The following is a 20,988-nucleotide window of genomic DNA, read 5'->3' as shown; positions in this document are numbered from 1 at the left end:
AGCAGTTAGGTGAAGTCACCAAAAACCCTTTTACTCCATAACTGACTTGCTATTTTTCACTTAATTGTATGTAATACGAGCTCCGAGTGATCAGCTATGAACAAATATTTCAGAAGACACACAGAGTAATTGCCATGTCTTTAATAGATTAATTTACAACTGTACAAAATATTATACAGCATCTATAAAACAGACATCAACTATTATTCCTTCAATTAGCCTGCATCTATGCATGTTCCTTATTATTACATTGTTCTTTTTAACCCCTCGACTGTCATGATGACACCGTGTCCTCATGAACACCATTGATTTATAAACATTTTGAGGGTGAAAGTTAAGGAGTTTTAAACACCAGTGCTCATGGTTAGGCACATACTTAATTCAAAGCAGCCGCTCATCATGGCACATCAATTTAACACATGAAATAACTTAAAATATACAAAACATAGCATATAAAACAATCCAAACATAGATTTCCTAAGAAATTATTAAAGTGCAATTCCTCATTTCCCATATTTTCCAAGTGATAAGAAGACAGAACAGTAAATAGTGAATAGTAAAGATTTGGTGCAGGAGGAGTGATGTTGTTTAAACTCTTCTCATGCAGTTGCATTTAGGGCTACTTAATACAAAAAGAAAATTTGGGTCATGTCAAAACAAAACCTGCAGTCCTAAGAAATCTCTAAATATAACATTCAGTTTTTTATTGTGGACTAACCATATAATTGTCTAAAATGTGCATATGTTCACACAGGAGGCTGCTGCTCTGTTTAAATAATCATCTTAACAAGAATCAATCTGTTCAAACTAAACCACATTTATGAAAAAGTTTTTTTTGAAAAATTAAATTGTAAAAATACACACGTAGAGATAATTCAAAATATGGTTGAAAGTATGTCAATTATCTTACATTAGTTTTTGCAAAAAGGTCAAATGTAAGTCAAAATACAGAGAACAGGGTATAAATAATGCACATCTTCCTGTTATTTAGTACAAGAACATACATAGACATTACAGTTTTATCTTTAAAAAAAAATCAGAGATCTTGTTTTGCTGGAATCATTCTGAGCACATGCTGTACTTTTGTTATTGATTTAGAGAATCATTCTTTCAGATTTAGAAAAGAGTGAGCAATTAAGAACCAAGTCTGGATTAATATTGGATGCTTCCTACAGTCCTGAGTCTTTACATTTTTTTCCCTTACATTGCAATAACACAATGAATTTTATTTGTAATCATATGACATCATAAAAATGCTTAGTGTAGTCTGCCATTGACTTGCTATAGAAAATAACTTGATCCTGCAGTCACTCCTGTGGTGAATGCAGTTTCATGCCACCTGCTACAGAAAAGTCAAAATGTTATAACATCCAGCTGTATTTATTAGTATTAGATTAGATTTTACTTCAGATTTCAAGCCAGTGTACAGGTATGCAGAAGGACGAGGATGAGTGTTCAGTTAACTGTAATGGTATTTCTTCATATGGCTTATGTAACCTAAAACAAAACAAACAGAGGACAAATATATTATTAATACAAACATGCAGGCAAAATGGCTGCTAAGTTCTGCCAATCAAAGAGCATTTACTTTGTGTATGTGAGGAGGCAGCTCATCCTCTGAAGTTTCCTCTTGCACAGGCTCATGATGTCTTGAAGAAGCTTTACCGTCCTCTGCCCATCCACCCATTGGCACACGGGCCGTCCTCACAACCTTTCCGGCAGTACCAAAATGGTCTTGCAAGTAAAGTTAAAGAGAAGGTAGTTAAGAAGAAACTCTAGATGAGAACTATATTTATGGAACCTGCCAAGTTGCCAGCTAAACCTTTATCACTTGCCCCACCGCTCTAATACTAGAATTGAATGTTTTTCTTTCTGGGTATTACAGACTAAAAATGCATGACCGTTTGGTAGCCACAAACCACAAAGTTGGGTGTGGAAATCTGAAAATTGCCAAAAGAAAACTTTTGACAACTGCATTTAAATTTTTAGAGTTAAAGTGATCCACACCGACTACCTTTTCAGTGACAAAAAGTATTCTGGTTAAACGGCAAGCAGACCCCTGAGAAATTTCAGAATTAGTCTTCAGTCATCCTCTCAAAAGAATGAAAAAATATGAGACTCCTTCCTTCAAGAGATCACTTCTTCCAAATCATTTTTATCCATCTTATTTGTAAATATTTGCATGGACAAAATATAAGTACCAAGTATTTGGTACTTGCATATTGTCCATACACTCTCTGCTAGAACCAAAGGGAAACTGGTAGATTTTAGCTGGACTTCTGTACAAAACTCTATTAAAGCCAATTACCCAAATGAAATTTGATTGAATCTTTTGGCCACACCAGGCAAGAAAAACATGTTCTGAATATTCCGATTATGAAGAAAAACCAAGTTCTCAATGTAGTTTATTTACTCTGTTTGTTGACATGTTAATTGTTTCCCCTCAATACTTCAGAATTTTCTAATTATAAGCTAAATTTTAAATTTGAGTTGAAGCACTTCATTTTGCTCCTTTAAATTAGTGTATTTACATGTTTAAAAACAAAGGCTGTAATATTCTTTTCTAGTCTTTTTGTCCATATACCATCTGGTATATTGGTTTTGATGCATCCAAGTAACATACTGTATATCACAAAAATAAAAATAAAAATGATAGAAACCAAATATTGACTTGTTAATATCTTGTAACAGACAATCTGGTTCTACTTAATGTGGACAAAACTATTATAAAAATATTCTCCTGCTTCAATAACATAGGACTTTTGCTTTAAACTGCATCATTTTTAATGACCTGTATTTCCACTGCACTCTCTTGTGATTATGTCCTTTCTAACACTTTGTTAGATCAACAAAACATGATTTGTGTGGTGTGCACACAAAAAGATGTTGCATGGCATGCTGGCTAATACCAAGTAGCAGAACCTTCAAGCAGCTTAAAGATCAGAATACTTTCATTTCAGTGACCCAATTGACAATGGTAAGAGTAAACTTGGAGCAATGGCTTTAAAAAATGAAACATTTTTAGAAGTAACAGTGGATAGTGACAGACACCTGCGGCGGGCCCACTGTGACGCCTCTGACTGCTGCTCTGTGCCTTTTCCCCATCATGACCCTTGTTGGTGCCGCTGGTGGCTGAAGCGGAACTGGCACCGGGACTCGGAAGCGTGGCGGGGAAGGTTTGCGAGCGTGGGAAATTTTGGGAGCGAGTGTTCGGCTCGCTCCTCACTTCATCAGGGATGCTGTCGCTGCTTTCGTCGCTCTCCTGCCTGTGCCACGTGTGACGGGACAGATCACCACGGGACTGCTGCTTATGAAGCTTGGCGAAAAACAAAACAAGACACGAGTTTATGTTGATTGAAATAGTCATTAAATGGGTTGATAATTCGTCTTAACATGGGCAAGCATACAGACTTACCTCATGCATGTAAAGTGCATGAATGCTCATTTCGGTCGAGGCATACTCTGACAGGACTAAACTAGAGAGCTGACCCTCCCATGCGCTGCTGCCTGAGCTCACAGTTCGGGCATCAGTTCTTAACAACAGAGAGAGTAAAAACGGGGATAAAATAAGAAGAACAAGGGAATAAAAAGGTAAGTTGTTGAACAACAGAAAGGAAGATAGATCAGTACTTTGCAAAGTATTCAAACTACTTGATAGGGCTTACATTTTTTTACAAATCCATCATAGTCACAGCTAGCTGGAATATTGGTGCGGAATATGCCCACATGTGACACATTACGATGCCTAAGATGCTAAAGGTCACAGAGAGTTGGTAGTGCAAGTAAAACAGACAAAGGTTTATCACAACCACCACTGCCATCAAAATATTTACCTATAATATCACCCTTTCATTATTTGTTCAAATTTTACATTCCAAACTCTTGAGCCGGTTTACATTTAGTTACATTACAACCTTAAACTGCAGCTTATTTTTAGGGGATTTTATGTGGTAGACCAACACAAAGTACTGATAAATTTTCAAAAAAAATGTCACTGATGAAAATCTGAATTTAGTCAAAACCACCTTTCACTGCACTGACTATTTGGCAATTCTAAAATACTTAAATCTCTGTTTCAATGGGTCGTCGTGATACAGTTTGTTCTTTAACAAACCTTTGAACTCCTCAGAGAGCAGATGTTTTTTTAATTGAGATTATATTGCATACTGGTGGACTATTTACTACTAAAATGTGACTTCTGAAGGGAGTTGTCTCCAATAAATTTTATTTTGGGGTATCAGAGTCAACTGTGCAGAATACAAAAGCCCACTGAACTTCTTAGCCTTCTATTTTCTTTTTTTTTTTTTATATTAACATTTTTATTGAGAAAGCACATTACAATACAATTATATAATTACACCGATTACATTCACATTTTTACATGCTTCCTCTGTTTTCTAATTTAGACAAGAGAGAGAGAAAAAAACAAAAAAAACAAACAAAAAACCAAAACTTGAATGGGAGCGGCGGGGCGGCCTGAGTACCAACCCATAATTGACATATCAAATTAGAGCATAAATCTGAATGACAGCAAGGTTTACGAAAAATCAGACACAACAGGTTTGACATATTCTGTCCACTTTGACCATATCTTGTAGAAAGTATCTTTCTGCACATTAATGGAAAAAGATAGTCTCTCCAGTACATAGATCTCTTTCACTACATTTATCCAGTCATCAGTTGTTGGAGGTTCCCGTTTAAGCCATTTCCTTGTAAGGGCCTTTTTGCTCCCGGCCAGTAAAATGAACAGAAGTTTTTGATCGTTGTGGTTCAGTTTGTCAACCAGTATGTTACATAAAAATATGCATTCAAAAGTTAAAGGAAAATTAGCAGTGAAGATGTTCTGTAAATGATTATGGATTTGAGACCAATATTGCTGGATGGTTTGGCAGTCCCAGAAAATATGGAAATGATTGGCGTCATCCCTTCCACATCTCCAGCAGGTAAAACCCCTTCCCTGGTATCGTTTCTGCTTTGGGGTTATGAAAAATCTTATAATATTTTTCCAGCAGAATTCATGCCAAACCTTCGATCTTGTTGTTGTCCATGGTATCTTACAGATGTGGCCCCAATCATCTTCTGAGATTGTCAGGCTGGCTTCTTTTTCCCACTTCACTTTAATATAATCAGTGCTGTCTTTCTTACACCGCAGGATGGCGTCATATAACCTGGAAATAGTTTTACCTGGTTTTGATTTAGTTAGTAATATAAACGTTTCCACAAATCTCAAATTATGTAAATGTACTTTTAGCTCTTTATTAAAATAATTTCTGACCTGTAAAAATCTAAAAAAGTCATCTGCACATAAATCATGTTTTCTTTTCAGGGTTTCAAAACATTGGAACGTCCCTTTATGGACAAAAGAATAGTAATTAGTTAGGCCTTTTGAAATCCACTTCTTGAATCTATCGTCATGTTGATTTGGGAGGAAATCCGAGTCATAAGCGCACCATCTTAAGAGTTTAGAGGCATTTTCTAAACCACAGATTCTAATTGCTTCATTCCATGCAGATATCATTACTTGTGATATAGGTTCATCTGCCAAATTAATTTTACTCTGTAATTTTGTGTCAGCTATTATGGCTTTAATCGGCATTGTTTTGACCGTTTCCCCTTCCACATTTTTCCATCCTGCAGTGTAATCCGGACAGCACAAACATATCAAAGGTCTCAACTGAGCTGCACAAAAATATTCTCGTAAACATGGAAGCCCACAACCCCCTTTTTCCTTTTTTAATTGTAGAGTTTTGTATTTGACTCTGGCTTTTTTCCCTTTCCAAATGTATTTGGACAGCATCTTATCCCATTCTACAAATTGTTTTGACGGTACGGGAACTGGTAGGGATTGAAATAAATACAAAAATCGGGGGAGAATGTTTAATTTAACTGACTCAATCCTGGAGTGCAGGTCTAAGAAAGGTATGGCGTTCCATCTTTGGATATCTGACTTTATGGCTATGTTCAAGGGGGCATAATTGGCTTCAAACATTTCATTAGGGTCACGATGGATCACCACCCCCAGATACCTAATACTATTTGCCTCCCATTCCCATTTATAGCAATTTTTAATTTCAGTTGGTGGGTCATAATTCACCGTTAGTACCTGTGTTTTGTTCACATTAACCTTGTACCCTGAGTATAAACCGAAATCTGATAAGATTTTCATTAATTTGGGGAGAACCAGATTAGGATGAGACATAACAAGCAACAAGTCATCAGCAAATAATGCCAATTTTTGCTCGCCTCCTATGGTCCTTATTCCAATTATATCCCGTCTTTGTCTGATCCATTGGCTCAATGGTTCTATAAACAAGGCGAAGAGGAGTGGCGACAAACAGCAACCCTGTCGAGTACCTCGCTCGAGTATGAATGATTCAGTAAGGTCTCCATTAATTTTGATTTTGGCTGTTGGTTTATCATACAACCCAGATATAGTATTTATTATAGATTTATCAAATCCAAATCTCTCAAGAACCTGATATAAAAAGGACCACCTCACAGAATCAAATGCCTTTTCGGCGTCTAAACTTAGCACTAAAGTCTCTATTTTTTGTCTGTGAACCTGGTTCATAATATGTAAAACTTTCCTAATGTTATCTTGAGTTTGTCGATGTTTAATAAAGCCTGTTTGATCATTATGTATTAGTCCTGGTAGGATAGTTTCAAGTCTCTTAGAGATGATGGAAGTGAACAGCTTATAATCAATATTTAATACACTGATTGGGCGGTAGTTGCTACAATTTAGGTTATCTTTTCCTTCTTTCTTAATTATAGAGATTATTGCTTCTTTCCATGACGGGGGTACAATTTTTCCCTTCATTACCCAATTAAATGTTTTCTGCAAGGTGGGAGTCAAATGATCCTGCATTATTTTATACCATTCTGGGCCAAATCCATCTGACCCTGCCATTTTACCCCCTTTTAGTCTTTTAATTGCCGAGTGAATTTCTTCACTGGTTATTGTGGATACTAACAATTTATTTTGTTCCTCCGTCACTGTTGGTAGCTCCAATTTAGACAGAAAAGTATTAACTTCTTGATTATTATCTACATGGGTTTGGGAGTAAAGTTTTCTGTAATAGTTCTGAAAACATTGTTGAATTTTCTCCTCTTCGGTTTCTAATTGGCCATCTAAAGGATTTCTTATTTTGTGTATAGTCCTCTCTGCTTGCTGCTTTCTGAGTTTATATGAAAGAAGTTTTAATGATTTCCCGCCAACATCACAATACTGCTGTTTGTTAAAAATTATTTTTTTCTGTACTTCAACCATGTTTAGGTCATCTAATTCTTTTTTAAATTTTACCATATCCGATTTAATGCTGTCGTTCATAGTCACAGAGTGTTCGTGTTGCAGTTTTAACAATTTATCTTCCAGGTATTTATGTTTTTGTATGTTTTCTTTTTTTAAGTGGGTGGATATACTAATTATTTTCCCTCTAATCACTGCCTTCATTGCATCCCATAATATTCCCGGTGACACCTCCTCATTATCATTTTGAGCTAAATAATTTTCTATTTCTTTTTTTAAATTCTCTTTAATGTTTGGGTAGTTTAAAATATTTGTGTTCATCCTCCATAATGTAGATCTATTTTTCCTGTTCAGACAAATATCAGCATAAACTGGATTATGGTCAGAGATTGTACATGGACCGATTTCACAGGTTTTAATTTTAGATAAATCATTCTTGAACGTAAGAATGTAATCTAACCTAGAATATAAGTTATGAGGGTGAGAGAAGTGGGTGTATTCTCTATTAGTTGGGTGATGTTCTCGCCATACATCAACTAATCCTAAATCGTCCATGAGGTGTCCCATCCTCCTACCAATATTTCGTCCATCGCCTTTCCCACTAGAAGAATCAAATTTGGTGTTTAATAAAATATTGAAGTCACCACCGCATATTAAAGTTCCCTGACTCTTCGTTGTTGCAATTTCGAGAACCTGTCTATACAGGGACCAATCACTGCCCGGTGGAATGTATATATTCAGGATGGTGGTCATGGTACCATCAATCCTGCCCGTAATCATTATGTAGCGACCTTCTTTATCTTTGTACTCTGATATGTGTTCATAGTTAAGAGTTCCAGATAACAAAATTGCCACTCCCCTTCGCCTCCCAGAACTGTGGGAAGAAAAAAACACATGTTTAAAACCCATCTTGTTTAATTTAACATGCTCGCTATCCGGTAGATGTGTTTCCTGCAATAAAACAATTTGGGTTTTGTCTCTCTTAAATTTAGATAGGACTTTCTGCCTTTTTACTGGACTATGTAAACCATTAATGTTGTTTGACACCAATTTTATCAACCTGCTACTCATCTAACTTATATTTCTTAATTATATCACAAAGATTATTGGGTTCCCCGCTCACTCTTAAAAACACTGAACATAGAACATATAAAAAAGTTAACATTAAGAACAAACAAAACTCAAACTGAACTCTTGACTTCCAAGGTGGGGGTCTCAAATGAGAACCCTGCTTCACCTCCAGAGGCAGCTTCTTCATCAGTTAGTGAAGGGGCCCTTGGTGGCTATGGTCTCAGTGTAAAGAGCACCGCGAGAAACCTGCCATATTTACTTATAGTACTTCATAAACCAAATACAAGTCTTGATTATTAGTAACAGAGTGGATAAACCTTAATTTTCCTTGTGCGTGGGAGAAGACCTCTTGAAGGCTCTAAGTTTTTCTTTGTAGCCGGCTGCGGGGTCCCGCCTCTTGTTTGCTGGCCCACTCCCCTGTCCGCCGCGTACTCTGCTCCAGGTCAGCTGCTTCAGATGTTCCAGGGCCGTTTCTGGTGACTTAACGACCCGCACAGCGTAGCCTCTACTGGACATGTCTTCAGTAGCTTCCACCACTGTATTGTAGATCTTTGTTTCCTCTCCATATTTCACCCTCAGCCGGGCAGGAAAGAGAGTCTGAAAGGGGATTTGCTGCTCCTTCAGAATCTTGCGCACGTCTGCGTATTCTCTTCGTTTTTTCAAAATCAGAGGGGGATAGTCATGGTCCAAATTCACTTGCTTGCCGTTCCAGGTAAATCCTCTTTTCTGCCATGCCTTGCGAAGGAGAAGTTCTTTGGTTTTAAAACTGAGGAATTTCACAACAATAGATCGCGGGGGAGCGTCGCTTGGAGGCGGAGGGCCTAGAGAGCGGTGAGCCCGTTCAATGTGTATGTCGAGCTCGTCTTGGGACAGCGCCAAGCCCTCACGGAGCAACTTCTCCACAAAGTCACCCATTGATGCCGAGTCCCGTTCTGCCGCCTCGGGTACGCCATAAATGCGTATGTTCTCTCTTCGTGTACGGCTTTCTAGGTCCATTAGTTTATCCTCCAGCTTTATCTGTAGCTTTATTATTTCAGTGACGGCGTCCTCCGTGGTTAAAATCCTCTCCTCCGCTTTTTCAATCCGGTCCTCAGCCTCGTCTAGTCTGGTGTTCATCTTTCGAATTTCTTCTTTTATTTCCCCCAAATGCGCATTATTTTCCTGTCGGAAGCCTCTTAATTCCTGCAATACCGTCTCCCATTCAGCCATAGTATCACTGTTGTTTGTTTAGTTCAGGTCAAAAAGTGCAGCGGTAATTTTTCAAACCGGAGGTTTGAGATGAATAGCAGTTGGCATTAGCTAAAATGCTAGCAATATTTTCTCGACTTTAAACGTCCGCTTATTGGCGTTATAAAGCATCGGTTTTGAAGTATTTCGCTCACCCCAGTTCTTTTTCACCTTTATAGGTATGTTTTCGTCGTTTAAGTGGGGTTGGGTTTTCAATTTCTTAGGTTCTCTCGGGAGCCCGTTCACAGCGCGGCCATCACGATGACGTTCAAACCGGAAGCCAGCCTTCTATTTTCTAAAATAAATGAAAACTCTGTATTATTCTACTTCCAGGTTAATTTTTTTCTCCACTTTGTCTTGGTCTTCTACATGACATGCTATTCATATACATTGGAGTTTGTGGCTGTAACATGAAAAAGATTCAAGGGGTGTGAATACTTTTGCAAGGCTTTGTAGATATCAGCATTTCTGGCTGATTTGAACATTGTGCTTACTTACCCAGACCCTGTCATTGCTCTGCCAGTAAAGCCACTCGCTCTATGAGCAGCACTCAAACTGCCTCTGAGGTGAAGGCTGCTGCTGATCGGCGAGAGAGAGCGCAGGGCCGTTGCCGCGCTGGGCATTCCAGTAACTGCATTGTTGGTTAAAGAACTGTCGCAGGCAAAATGAACGGAGCCCAGTGTGGAGGGACCTGCCAAGATGTTTGCAACAAGACTTCTTGGCTACAAGTAAGAAAAAAAAAAGGGAAAAAAATTAAATTAGTAATTAACTGTAGAGAGTTCAGACATCACCACAGAGATATCGCTTTGTTTATGACCCTACTTCAGATTCTGACAAGGAGAGCGGATGTGTTTCAGAGGAGGCCCCCGCAGCCTCCCTGTGGACTCGCTCTTTCAGCTGACTGATGAAGTGTGTCGTCTCTCTAGGAGGCTGCCAATGTGGGTTGGTGATGGCGAAGTGCATCAGCGATAATTCCGTCTTCCCATCCTCCGCCTGCTGGTAGATGGATGCCTCGGTCTTTCCCTCCGACATCCACTGCAGAGTAGAAATCAAACACCAATCAATCGGCTGCTGCACGACTCGGATGTAAGCACTTCTGACGCTTGTCAGGATGAGCCTCACCGCTGGATGTCCATGCTGCCTGATGTCCATCTGGGCAAACGAGCAGGTGTCCCCCACCCCGATCACCTCCACCGTGAAATTCCTAAAGAAATCAATGATCTCCAGAGACTTCCTCCTCAGGCAGAAGATAAGAATGATGGGAGTCACTACTGGACTTAGGAGCTCCTCAAGAATAAACACCTGCAGGTGAGAAAAATGTTGATGGACTAAAACTCAAATTACATCAGACAAAGCTTCCTTGGGAAGGTGTGACCTGCATTGTACTGTTGGATCAGTGAGTTCAGACACTTGACATCTAATCCTGGATATTGTTTTCCCACTTACAGCTTTGTACTGGAAGAGCTGGGAGAACTGGTCTCGGGTCTCATATCTGTGGGCATTGCCCTGCCAGTGGTCAGGCATGTAGTGGATGTGAGCCAGGATGACCCGCAGCAGCTGTTCCGGACAAAACACCATATGCTTATCAGGAATAAATGACCTGAAGAGAGAGAAACAGGTTGAAGAAAATTACTATGTTACAAACATACTGGACATTAATTATAAAGTAAATGATTAGTGAAGTTTAACCACTAACAAGTGAAATAAGAGTAAAAACTAAACTCTTACATAAAATATACTTGGGTGTATATGACTGTAGATACAAAAGTTGTTTTTTTTTTCCTTTTAGGACCCCAAATTCAGCCAGAGACTAAAGATCTGTACGCTGGTTTGTAAGATTTTTCACATTTGGCCACATGACAAACCAAAAAACTCCAAATCATTTTAATGGGATTTTATGTGATAAACCAACTCAAAAGTTGTGCACAATTGTAGAAGTGGAAGGAAATTTATATAGTGCTTTACAAAAGTACTATATAAGTGCTTTATATAGTAAGACTGAGTAGGTTTACTTCCATGCAACGTTGCAAACAAGCTTAAACTCAGTCAGACCGGAAAAGGAGAACATGTGGACATCAATTTAAGTAATTCTCTTTTTTTTTCGCCCCTGGACTTTGACTAGGCCACAGCAACACAAGACTATTATTTGATCTAAATCATTCCATTGGCCCTATAACGGATTATATTTCAGAATTGCTGTTTTTATTTAATTCTATTCTGTATTCATTTGTTCATCCATCCATCCATCCATCCATCCATCCATCTTCTGTTCACCCTTTGTCCCAAGTGGGGTCGGGAGGGTTGCTGGTGCCTGTCTCCAGCTACGTTCCGGACGAGAGGCGGGGTACACCCTGGACAGGTCGCCAGTCTGTCGCAGGGCAACACAGAGACATACAGGACAAACAACCATGCACACACACATTCACACCTAGGGAGAATTTAGAGAAACCAATTAACCTTCATTTGTTGTTGAAGAAAATCCATTGGAACAGAAAGGTGTTCCACAATGACGATGGTGAGTTCAGGGTGCAGTGCAGTGTTACTTTTCGGTCACAAGCACTAATTTATAGCCTGCACAAGTAATATTCTTCCAGTGGGCAGATTCACCCATATACTGTAAGCTTGTGAATCTCTGCAGCTCCTCCAGAGTTACCATAAGCCTCTTGGATGATTCTCTCATTTTTCTTATCATTTTGGATTTAGAAATTGCTCATCAATACAGTGCATTGAGATTTGTGACTCCCAAAAAAAACAAAAAAAAAATCAAAACACTTTTGCAAATCAATGTACATGCCACAATAATTACTAACAACAAAAGTAAAAACAGGTGTTGTGTATGTACAGGCTCACTTTTCTTATTCTTACCTACAAATTGTTATGCAGACTCCAAGCAGCGTGAGAGATGAGAGGACATGTTCCACTGCGAGAACATCCTCGTCGTAGATGGTCAGAGCAATGAGAACGGCCAGAAGGGAGCCGGCGAAAAACGCCACATTCTTGGCAACGACTGTCAGCAGGGGAGAAAGGAAGCAGTTCATGTACTTGGATGCAGCCTGGATGTAAAGATAACAAAGGATGAAGAACAGGAAGAGAAGAAAAGAGAACAGGATTAATTATTAACTTCACTCGACACCCTCTTATTTATTCTAAAGCATTGGTTCTCACTCCAGCTCTCTAGGGCAAGCTGTCCTGCATGCTTTAGTTGTTTCCAAGCTGCTCCACACCTGACTTAAATTGACAAGCGATTATCAGGATTCTACAGAACTCGGAGGAACGGTGAAGAGGGATGGCGTCATTTGAATAGGGTGTGCTTAAGCAGAAACGCATCTGAAATATGAGGGTGCATTCACACCAGCCCTGTTTAGTCCACTTTTATCAAACCCCAGTTCATTTTTCTAGAAGCACATGTCCGTTTGAGGACGTATGAATGCGCAACTCTGATCAGTCTAAAAACCTAAGTCTTGGTTCGATTAAAGTGCGCCGTAGAGTGGTTTGAATGTTTATGTGGATGCAGGAGGTCCGGAAACCCCTTCAAAAGCAAGAAGCGGATAATAGCACAGGGCATTCTGGGTCAATAGGACCAAAACAAATGCGAGATGGAGATTTTTTTTCTTTTTACTCCATTTTTGATTAGATTTGTGAAGAAATGTACACAAGAGAACAGGGATTGAGAACAACTGCTTTAAAGAACATTGATTTCAGATTGTTTTTGGGATGTTTGTGAGGTGAGGCGCTGTCCTGACCTTGTAGCCTTTACTGAGGCGGGACATGAGCTCGTGATCCAGCTCGTTGAAATGACGCAGGTAACATCGACCGTAAAGAGACCAGCATCTTGCCCCCAAAGATCCAGGCTCTCGCTTGATTATCTTCATACAAAAAAACAAACAACATTTATGATTAAAAACAAACTAAACCTTGTAAGAGTTTGCTAAAGTGGATGTTTTAGCTTTGTACCTCAGTGTAACTAAAGAAGGCATACAGAATCTGCCACACCAGGATGACTGGACACAGCAGCAGGTTTGCAATCCCAATCCACAGGATACGAGATGCCAGCCTATCTGCAAGCTCCAGCCTGTTGCCTCCTCTCTTATACTCTTGCTTCAGACTCCACTCATTCTCAAATAGGGAGCCTAAATAAAAAAAAAAATGAAAGTAACATAAGAGCTTCGATTGAAATTCAAAACCTTTTAACCATGTCCATATGTTGGTAAATTCGGATGCATATAAATGCGACATGAATGTTTAGAGAAAGACTTCACGCACCTGGTCCCCAAAAGAAGATGAGCTCAAAGTTGTATTTGAGACCCCGGGTGTAGAAAACACTGTCTCCCAGCACAGGAAGCCGAAATCGCACAGGAAGGAGGGATTTATTCACCATAGCAACCTAGAGAAGTAAAGGAAGACATGTTTCGGATGAACTCACAGCTTTCGATTGTGTTTGAAAACAAACGCTTTCTACATTAATGAGTGATAAATGTACACACCATGTAGTTTTTGAAGCGAAGGATTCGGTGGTAAATGTCGAGCTCCGTCAGCTCTTTCTTATGAATGCAGATCTGGTGCTCCTTCTGGATCTCAATGATCCTGGCCTGAACTTCCTGCCACGTTGCGTATGGGAGCTCAGACTGGAACGCAAAAGGACAGTAAATGTCACGGGTCAGGCTTTAATGTGTGTAACCATTATAAACGTCGCTGGGTGTATTTGATGTCAACACAGCGAACCTTTGAAGGACTAACATCACTAAGAAGCAACAAACAGAAAATACAAACTGCCTGCCTCACCATGCTCATCTTCAGGGCGTTGATGTAGAAAGATTTGATCTCCCAGTAGCAGCAAACGTTGTAGAGGAATTTGACCAAACGATGTAACCAGAACACCCCGGAGATGATCAGAACAAAGATCACAAACGCGTTGTCTCGGATACTGAGAGAGAAAAGGTCCACTTTTATTATTAGAAATCAAAAAGAAGTGCCTATATTTACATGTAGAAAATGATTTATAACTCGTAAATTTTTCCACATTAAGTCACATTACAACGAGAAACTTCAAAGTATTTTATTACGATTCTTTACACCCCGGAGCCAACACTTTGTACCATATTTGGTTGCAAGTAGAAGTCCAAGGCCTTTGCATATCTACAGACTAAATCTGTTGCCTATTAGTCTTTGGACTAAGTTGCCCTGTTAAAAGAAAGCCATGAACATTTGTGTCTTTGAATACTTTTATTTAAGCTAACGTTTTCCAATTCATGAAAATGTTCACAACTGATCATCATCAAACCCCTTTGCAGATGGGTCAAATTTGGACCCTTTTTCAATAGTCTTTGCTGATCCCACAACATCATTCCAAGGGTCACAAAAGGCCCCCATGCCAGATTTTGGACACACTTCCATGACTGGCTTGTATTTATTCCATCCATCCATCCATCTTCCCATTAACTTTAAAAAGGCCTCCCTCTCCCTGCTGGAGAGAAGCACTCCACAGCATGATGCTGCCACCAACTAGATGTCATTCAAAGAGAACTGCGGGCACTGGATTTCATTTTGGGATGTGTTTGGATAAAAGCATGGCCCACTTTTCAGATGATGATTAGTAAAATATTTTTGAAACCCGTTGATGTTTTTGGTTGTAGCGTGGAAAAATGTGGAGCAATTCCAAGCTGTCTAAATGCTCTTGCAAAATACTCTAAACTTACTAGTGTAATTCAGACATGGTACTCACTGGGCACTGCAAACATCCATTGGGAGGATTGCATCTGGTAAGGTGACTTTAGATGAATCTGTGTGATTTACGAACTTGTTGGCAAAGAGGACGTCATAATCCACACAGTTAGCCAGAAAAACGGTGAAACCAACCACAAATAGCAGCTGTCTGCAGAGAGAGGTAACAAAGACGTGGACATAAAGAAATAATATCTGAGACGCATTAAACACTGCTAGTAAGACATGGTTTAATGGATCGGATACATACACCAGCTCAAATATCTCTCCCAACAGCATGCAGGTGAATCCATTCTTCTGGTGCAGATTATAGACGTGAAGAAGATTAAGGACAAATTTCATCAGAAGTTGCATCTCATACATGGGCATTTATATTCTCAACATGTTTTCAAAAACCAAAAGGATATTCTTTGAAAAAACAAGTCCAGGTTTTCTATGTGGTGCCACTGAGCTGGAAGAGAAGAATTTCAAACTAATAAAACAAAAGTTCTGCAACATGAAAAACAGCTTTTGTGTGTTATATGAGAGGGAGAGGGGGGCGATTTGTCTCATACATTTGCTTCCCTCAGGCACGTGCATCAGCAGGTTCTCCTCGCCGGGAGGCGAGTCGCTGTAGGACGCCTCCAGGCGCTGATACTCGGTCTCAAAGTGCGCCATGGTGGTAGAGCTAGTTCAGTCTCACAAAGCAGCCTCTGCTACAGCCTGGAGACATGGAGGAAAGGCAAAGTTTGTGCAGATAGGAAGAAAAGTGTCAAATAAAATGGAAGAGGTTTACACCTTCTATTAAAAAGAAGCAAGTCATTTGTTTTGGAGACAGTCCTTTCAATAAGATGCCCGAGAAAACACCAGTGTGAGGTTCTTTGTTTTTATAGCGCATAGAGAAACACCTTTTTCTCTTCCTGCACACTGTTGGTCAGCTGACTGAAAGAGGGATAACGCATTTCTCTCATAGCAGCAGAAAGGATTGATTTAGCCGTTTGAAAATATTTCTGACCACAAAATAAAGATGTAGAAAGTCTAGGTGTGGATGCTAAGTCAGTCACACCCACTGTTCTAATTTTTAAAAAAATAAAACTTTTAACTCTACAATTGGTAAAATGCAAGGTTGTTGGCAAGCTCTATCAAATAAGAACTATTATAACATGTTATACATTTTGTTTTTTTAAATATTTGCCACTATCCTTTGAAATTCTGTTTTATTGACTTGCAATTGGTAGTTAATAGAAAGTGGTTTAATTTTAACATAGAAACAACATTGAAGCGAAACAAAAACCAAATCAAATGCCAAATGGAACATTTGACAGCAACACCAATAGGATCCCACAAAGATTCAGATTTTAATAGTCTTAATTCAAACAACATTTTAACACATGTTGTGATGTAAAGAGGGGGATCAATATGTGCTGTAAGGAAGTTTTCAATGCAGGTATAACGACATCCTGTAACAGGAAGTGGCAACAACACACCGAGTAAGGTAAATCTCAAATACATTCAAGGGAGGTAAGAAAAATACGCAAAAACAGACTTACATCCACTCCTGCCAAGTGTGGTTCATCCTGCTCAGGAGGCTAGTCAACATTCCCAGCTACAGTAAAAAAAAAAAAAAAAAGAAAGAAAAGCGAAGCTTAAATTAGAAACGTAAACATAAGTGAAAAGAAGAAGAGTCCTTTTCCCCCCCTAAAATTGTCTATTTCTGGTTAAAATGACAACAGAAGACTGGCGGAAATAAAGACTGGCTATCTATAGCAATAAGCAAACCAGCTATCAGCTAAATGAACTTGAAATGTTACAAAAACCTCATAACAGACAATGCTATGTATATATGTGAAACAACACTCGAAGGTACCATTGCACTGAGTGCTGTCGTGTTTTACAGCACAGGCCTGCCTCCCTTACCAAAAATATATCCCCTCTCGGTTCTGGCAACATGAAGTCCAAACCCTGGGGCTCGCCTGTCCTCTAAGTCAGTCTAAATGTGAAATTCCGGAAGATTTTTATACGATGACTCCTTATGATTTTCGTTTTCGCTCCCCTCCCAGTAGAAGTCAGGCACAAGCCAGTTTCATTTTCGAAACACCTAGCAGTGTGACGTCTGTCACAGCTAACAGGCAGAACATTAGCCAATCAGAAAAGGGCACCTCTGACGCAAAACCTACAGTGGCCAATAGGAATTCTACAAAGACGGGCCCTGTGTGGTTCCTCGCCCTTTGCGCTGATTTAAATGATTTTAAATGACTATTTAGCGCCACCACATGTTTATTAGGCAGTATTACAATATTTTAATTGTAAGGAAGAACGCTGATGTTGAAATTACAAGTCTAATTTATTTAATAAAATATATAATCTCTTAATTAATTTGTTTTGTCTGCCATTCTTCTGTGAAATATGAGAACACTAGTTCCTCAAGTAAACCCCTCAGAAACATGAGAAACAAAGAATAAGAAATATGCAAGTTGATTTTTTTTCATATTAAAGCACTAAATTTTAAATAGAAATACATCCAGTTCTTTCTATTTTTTTGTTCAAATATGGATGAGTGGAAATATAGATTTTCCATTTATGTTTAAAATATGAAAACATTAACCATGTTGTTGCTGTTTTCTGCTTTCATCTTGTACTGTGACTGTAGTAGAAGCAGTTTTTTCTGAATGTCTAAAACATGTGTTTTTTCCCCTCACGTTTGAACATGAATACTTTTTTTTTTTTTTTTAAATATCAGTTATGGGCCCTGAAATTAAGTGAGGTAAAGATAAGCGAAAACTATGTTTTTACAAAGCCGCAGTCACCTCACTCTCTGTCTTGATGAACATTCACATAAATTAACTTTAAAGGGAGTTTATGAAACACTATACTTGTGCATGTGAAAGTGATAAGATTTGATTTAAGGTAATAAGATGAGTTGTGCTTTTGGAATAAGCATGAAGGCTGAGTGCTGAGCTTGAAAATTTAGTCTGACAATCATTGAATGACAAGTGTTGATCTTTACAAATACATCAGCACTTTTTTTCCCCTCACACACCTTCAATATCATATTCTATTTTTTTCTTCTTCAAGGAAATAAAAAAAAGGGTTGAGGTGCCTTGAGTCAGGTGGTAGCTTGTGTAATCCTGTTAAATACTGATCTGGGGAATTTAATCCATTCTGATGAGGATTAGGTTTTAATCAAGTAAATCCAGTGTTTAGTTTTTTGCTACGACTTCCAATAAAAACTAAACAGTAATTGCAAAGTAATACATCTTGTAAGTTAATATATTAATTATTCGGACTATCCTTTCTTTTTTTGTGCTCACAATAGATGAGTAATTTTAAACTCATAGGTCTGGGTGTGTGTGTATGAGCATGTGTGCGCTGCTGCAGTCTATGGTTGGCTGATTAAATTACCTTCCAGCCTGTTGGGAATTATGGGGGTTGCTCTCCGACTTGATTTGGTCCAATGACTGTCATGGTGCTATAAAAGCTGAGGGTGGGGCAGTGGAGGGGAGGGGTGCAGAAGGGTGGGGGCAGGGTGTGGCATGTATGTATGTAGGGGGTGCTTCATAGATTAGGGAATTGGGATGAGATCATCTTTACAAGCAGTTTAATTAGATTAAACCCTTTCCTGCATATGACAAAATCTCAATGCAGTTCATGTTGGACTATTTACCTTAAACTTAAGTTTAATCATTGCTTGTTTTCATTTGAATGCTGGTGCCTCTTAGGTAGACCCAACTGTAATACCTTCATGTACGTATTTAAACAATCCAAAATTTGTAATTGAGGGACAAACGTAAATATGTATTTTTAGCAGCATATTTCCTGGTTCAGGTAAACATTTTAATTAATGTTTAATTATTTACATATTTGCATCAAATAGCAAAAATAAGACATCCCACATGGTTGCCTAAACCTTGGATCTTTGGATCCTGTTGGCACCCTGCACCCTCTGCAGCATTTTAAAAAATCTTATAAAAGACAAATCTAGTGTTTAATTATGCAGCTTTCAATTGGAAGATACTAATAACCGTTTAAAAGCAGGCCATCAAAGGTTAATCAGAGACCCCTCATCACAACACAATGCTATTTGAAATGTTAAAACTTTGAAGACGTTTGAAGTTTAAAGGTCATCACATTGTGAGATTGATTGCTCCCTGGTGGACACAAACAAAAGTCACCCATCGTTATATTTATTTTTCTCTTTCACATGCAAAATTTGACTGTAAAGCAATTTGTTTACAGTAAGACAGTTTTTTTCATTTCGATTGAGTGAGTGATGCACAGCTTTAAATGTTTTAAGAGACTTTAAAATAAATCAAGTAGACCTTCCGATACAAGCTCACAAATAAAGGTTTTTCTTGTATTTTAATTTTCATTAATTAGAAAATTCTAAATAAGGAAATAATATGCACAAATCGTTGTATGACTAAGGTCTGTCAATAAAAACCTTCAAAAAGTAAAAGGACCTTTCATATTACTTTTCCAGGGTGGATTCAAAAGTCTGATATTCTCATGTTTTAGCTGTAAACCTTTGTTTCTGAAAAAAATAGTCTTAGGTGATGCTTTAATGTGGCAATTGTAAAATGTTCAGTGTAATTGTATTTCTCTATACTGTAACTTATATTTGTGCTCCCTTTACTTTTCTTTGTGTCTGAATCTCCAGGGCTGAACATATCCTTCTTTTCGTTGTCTTTTTCTTTCAACTTCAATCCTTACCTGGCTAGACAACCTTCCTCCCTGAGTCTTTTTGTCCTGAAGGTTTTCCCATGGTAAAAGGCAAGTTATTTCTTTTCTCATTGTCTTCACTCGTTTATCTGTGTAACAGAAAATAGATGTGATTCTTGCTTCATTACATGTTATTTTTTTGTTTTTTACATCTTTTGCCACAACCTGACTCAGGGGTTAAAACAAAAATACGAAAGAACACATAAAAATGTGCACAAATGTCTATTTTAAGAAAAACTAACAGTAATATGATGTGTCAAATCATCAGTAAAGTCATCCCAATGTGAACAAAATTGAAACGGCACAAGCCTCGAAATTTTTCTAATAATTTAGAGAAGTCAGACTTATCTCCTAGAACTTGGGCAGTGTTGTCTGGCTTTCCCAGTTAGATATTAAAACGAGTAGTTGATTATTATTACAGCCATTTCACCAGGAGGGTTTTTCTTCTATTTTTTAAATAATAGCATGCTTTCTCTAACATCCTTTAATGGATGTGCCTGCAGTGAAAGACAAGGGGGTTCACAGAAGGCGAGAAACTGGATGAGGAGAGCAATAAACGAGGAGAGATTTATGGACCCTGCGGTCGTAAAACTGATTGCCCGTGGCGTCGTGAGTGATGCCTTTTAGCACATGCAACATACGATGTCTGCTCACACACTCACTCAGACCTCATTGAGATACATGTGCACAATGCTTGGTGGTAAGTTTAGCCACATTTGATTCCATAAATTTGTGCAAGGACACAAAACTCACAACCATGAACCCAAGCGCTCATGTCTGACCTCCACAGTTATCTTACATGTCCCCTAATGCTCAGTCCACAACCCCAGCCAGCTTAATACATTCAGTGTTAGAGTGAGCAGAGGAGGAGAAATCATGAAAGGTCTCTGATGAAAATCACTCAGTGGCAGAGATATAAAAAAATCCACACTTTCTGATTTCACTAATTTATTAGTGACAAACAGATCCTCGTCAACTCTTTTCCTGTGAAATCACAGTGTCAGAAAGTGTTTTGAAACAGC

The 20,988-nt window shown here is 38.6% G+C and overlaps 1 protein-coding gene across 1 annotated transcript; it reads right to left on the bottom strand.

Moving 5' to 3' along the window:
- Positions 1-126: 126 nt before the first annotated feature.
- Positions 127-17,353, bottom strand: atg9a (autophagy related 9A). Its single transcript, XM_005798338.2, has 20 exons — positions 17,165-17,353; positions 16,798-16,853; positions 15,823-15,970; positions 15,676-15,719; positions 15,519-15,583; positions 15,270-15,419; positions 14,330-14,471; positions 14,032-14,172; positions 13,811-13,931; positions 13,502-13,677; positions 13,291-13,413; positions 12,413-12,600; positions 10,994-11,147; positions 10,670-10,849; positions 10,370-10,582; positions 10,046-10,269; positions 3,416-3,533; positions 3,052-3,316; positions 1,589-1,734; positions 127-1,497 (listed from the first exon to the last, which is right to left on the bottom strand). Exons 3-20 carry the CDS (start codon positions 15,923-15,925, stop codon positions 1,489-1,491), a joined length of 2,562 nt encoding a protein of 853 aa, XP_005798395.1. The 5' UTR covers positions 15,926-15,970; positions 16,798-16,853; positions 17,165-17,353; the 3' UTR covers positions 127-1,488.
- Positions 17,354-20,988: the final 3,635 nt, after the last annotated feature.

The sequence above is a fragment of the Xiphophorus maculatus genome, chromosome 19 (assembly GCF_002775205.1).
Source record: "Xiphophorus maculatus strain JP 163 A chromosome 19, X_maculatus-5.0-male, whole genome shotgun sequence".
Lineage (NCBI taxonomy): Eukaryota > Metazoa > Chordata > Actinopteri > Cyprinodontiformes > Poeciliidae > Xiphophorus > Xiphophorus maculatus.
The sequence above is the reverse complement of the archived record's forward strand: the minus strand, read 5'-3'. Positions and strand labels throughout refer to the sequence as shown.

Bases quoted from the DNA above. Each gene is read 5' to 3' on its own strand.
- atg9a (XM_005798338.2), bottom strand. From the start codon at position 15,925: ATGGCGCACTTTGAGACCGAGTATCAGCGCCTGGAGGCGTCCTACAGC. The intron at 15,584-15,675 runs ATATCCTTTTGG...AATCTTCTTCAC, and splicing joins TGGACTTGTTTTTTCAAAGA to GTCTATAATCTGCACCAGAA. The intron at 13,414-13,501 runs GTACAAAGCTAA...TTTTGTATGAAG, and splicing joins CCTTCTTTAGTTACACTGAG to ATAATCAAGCGAGAGCCTGG.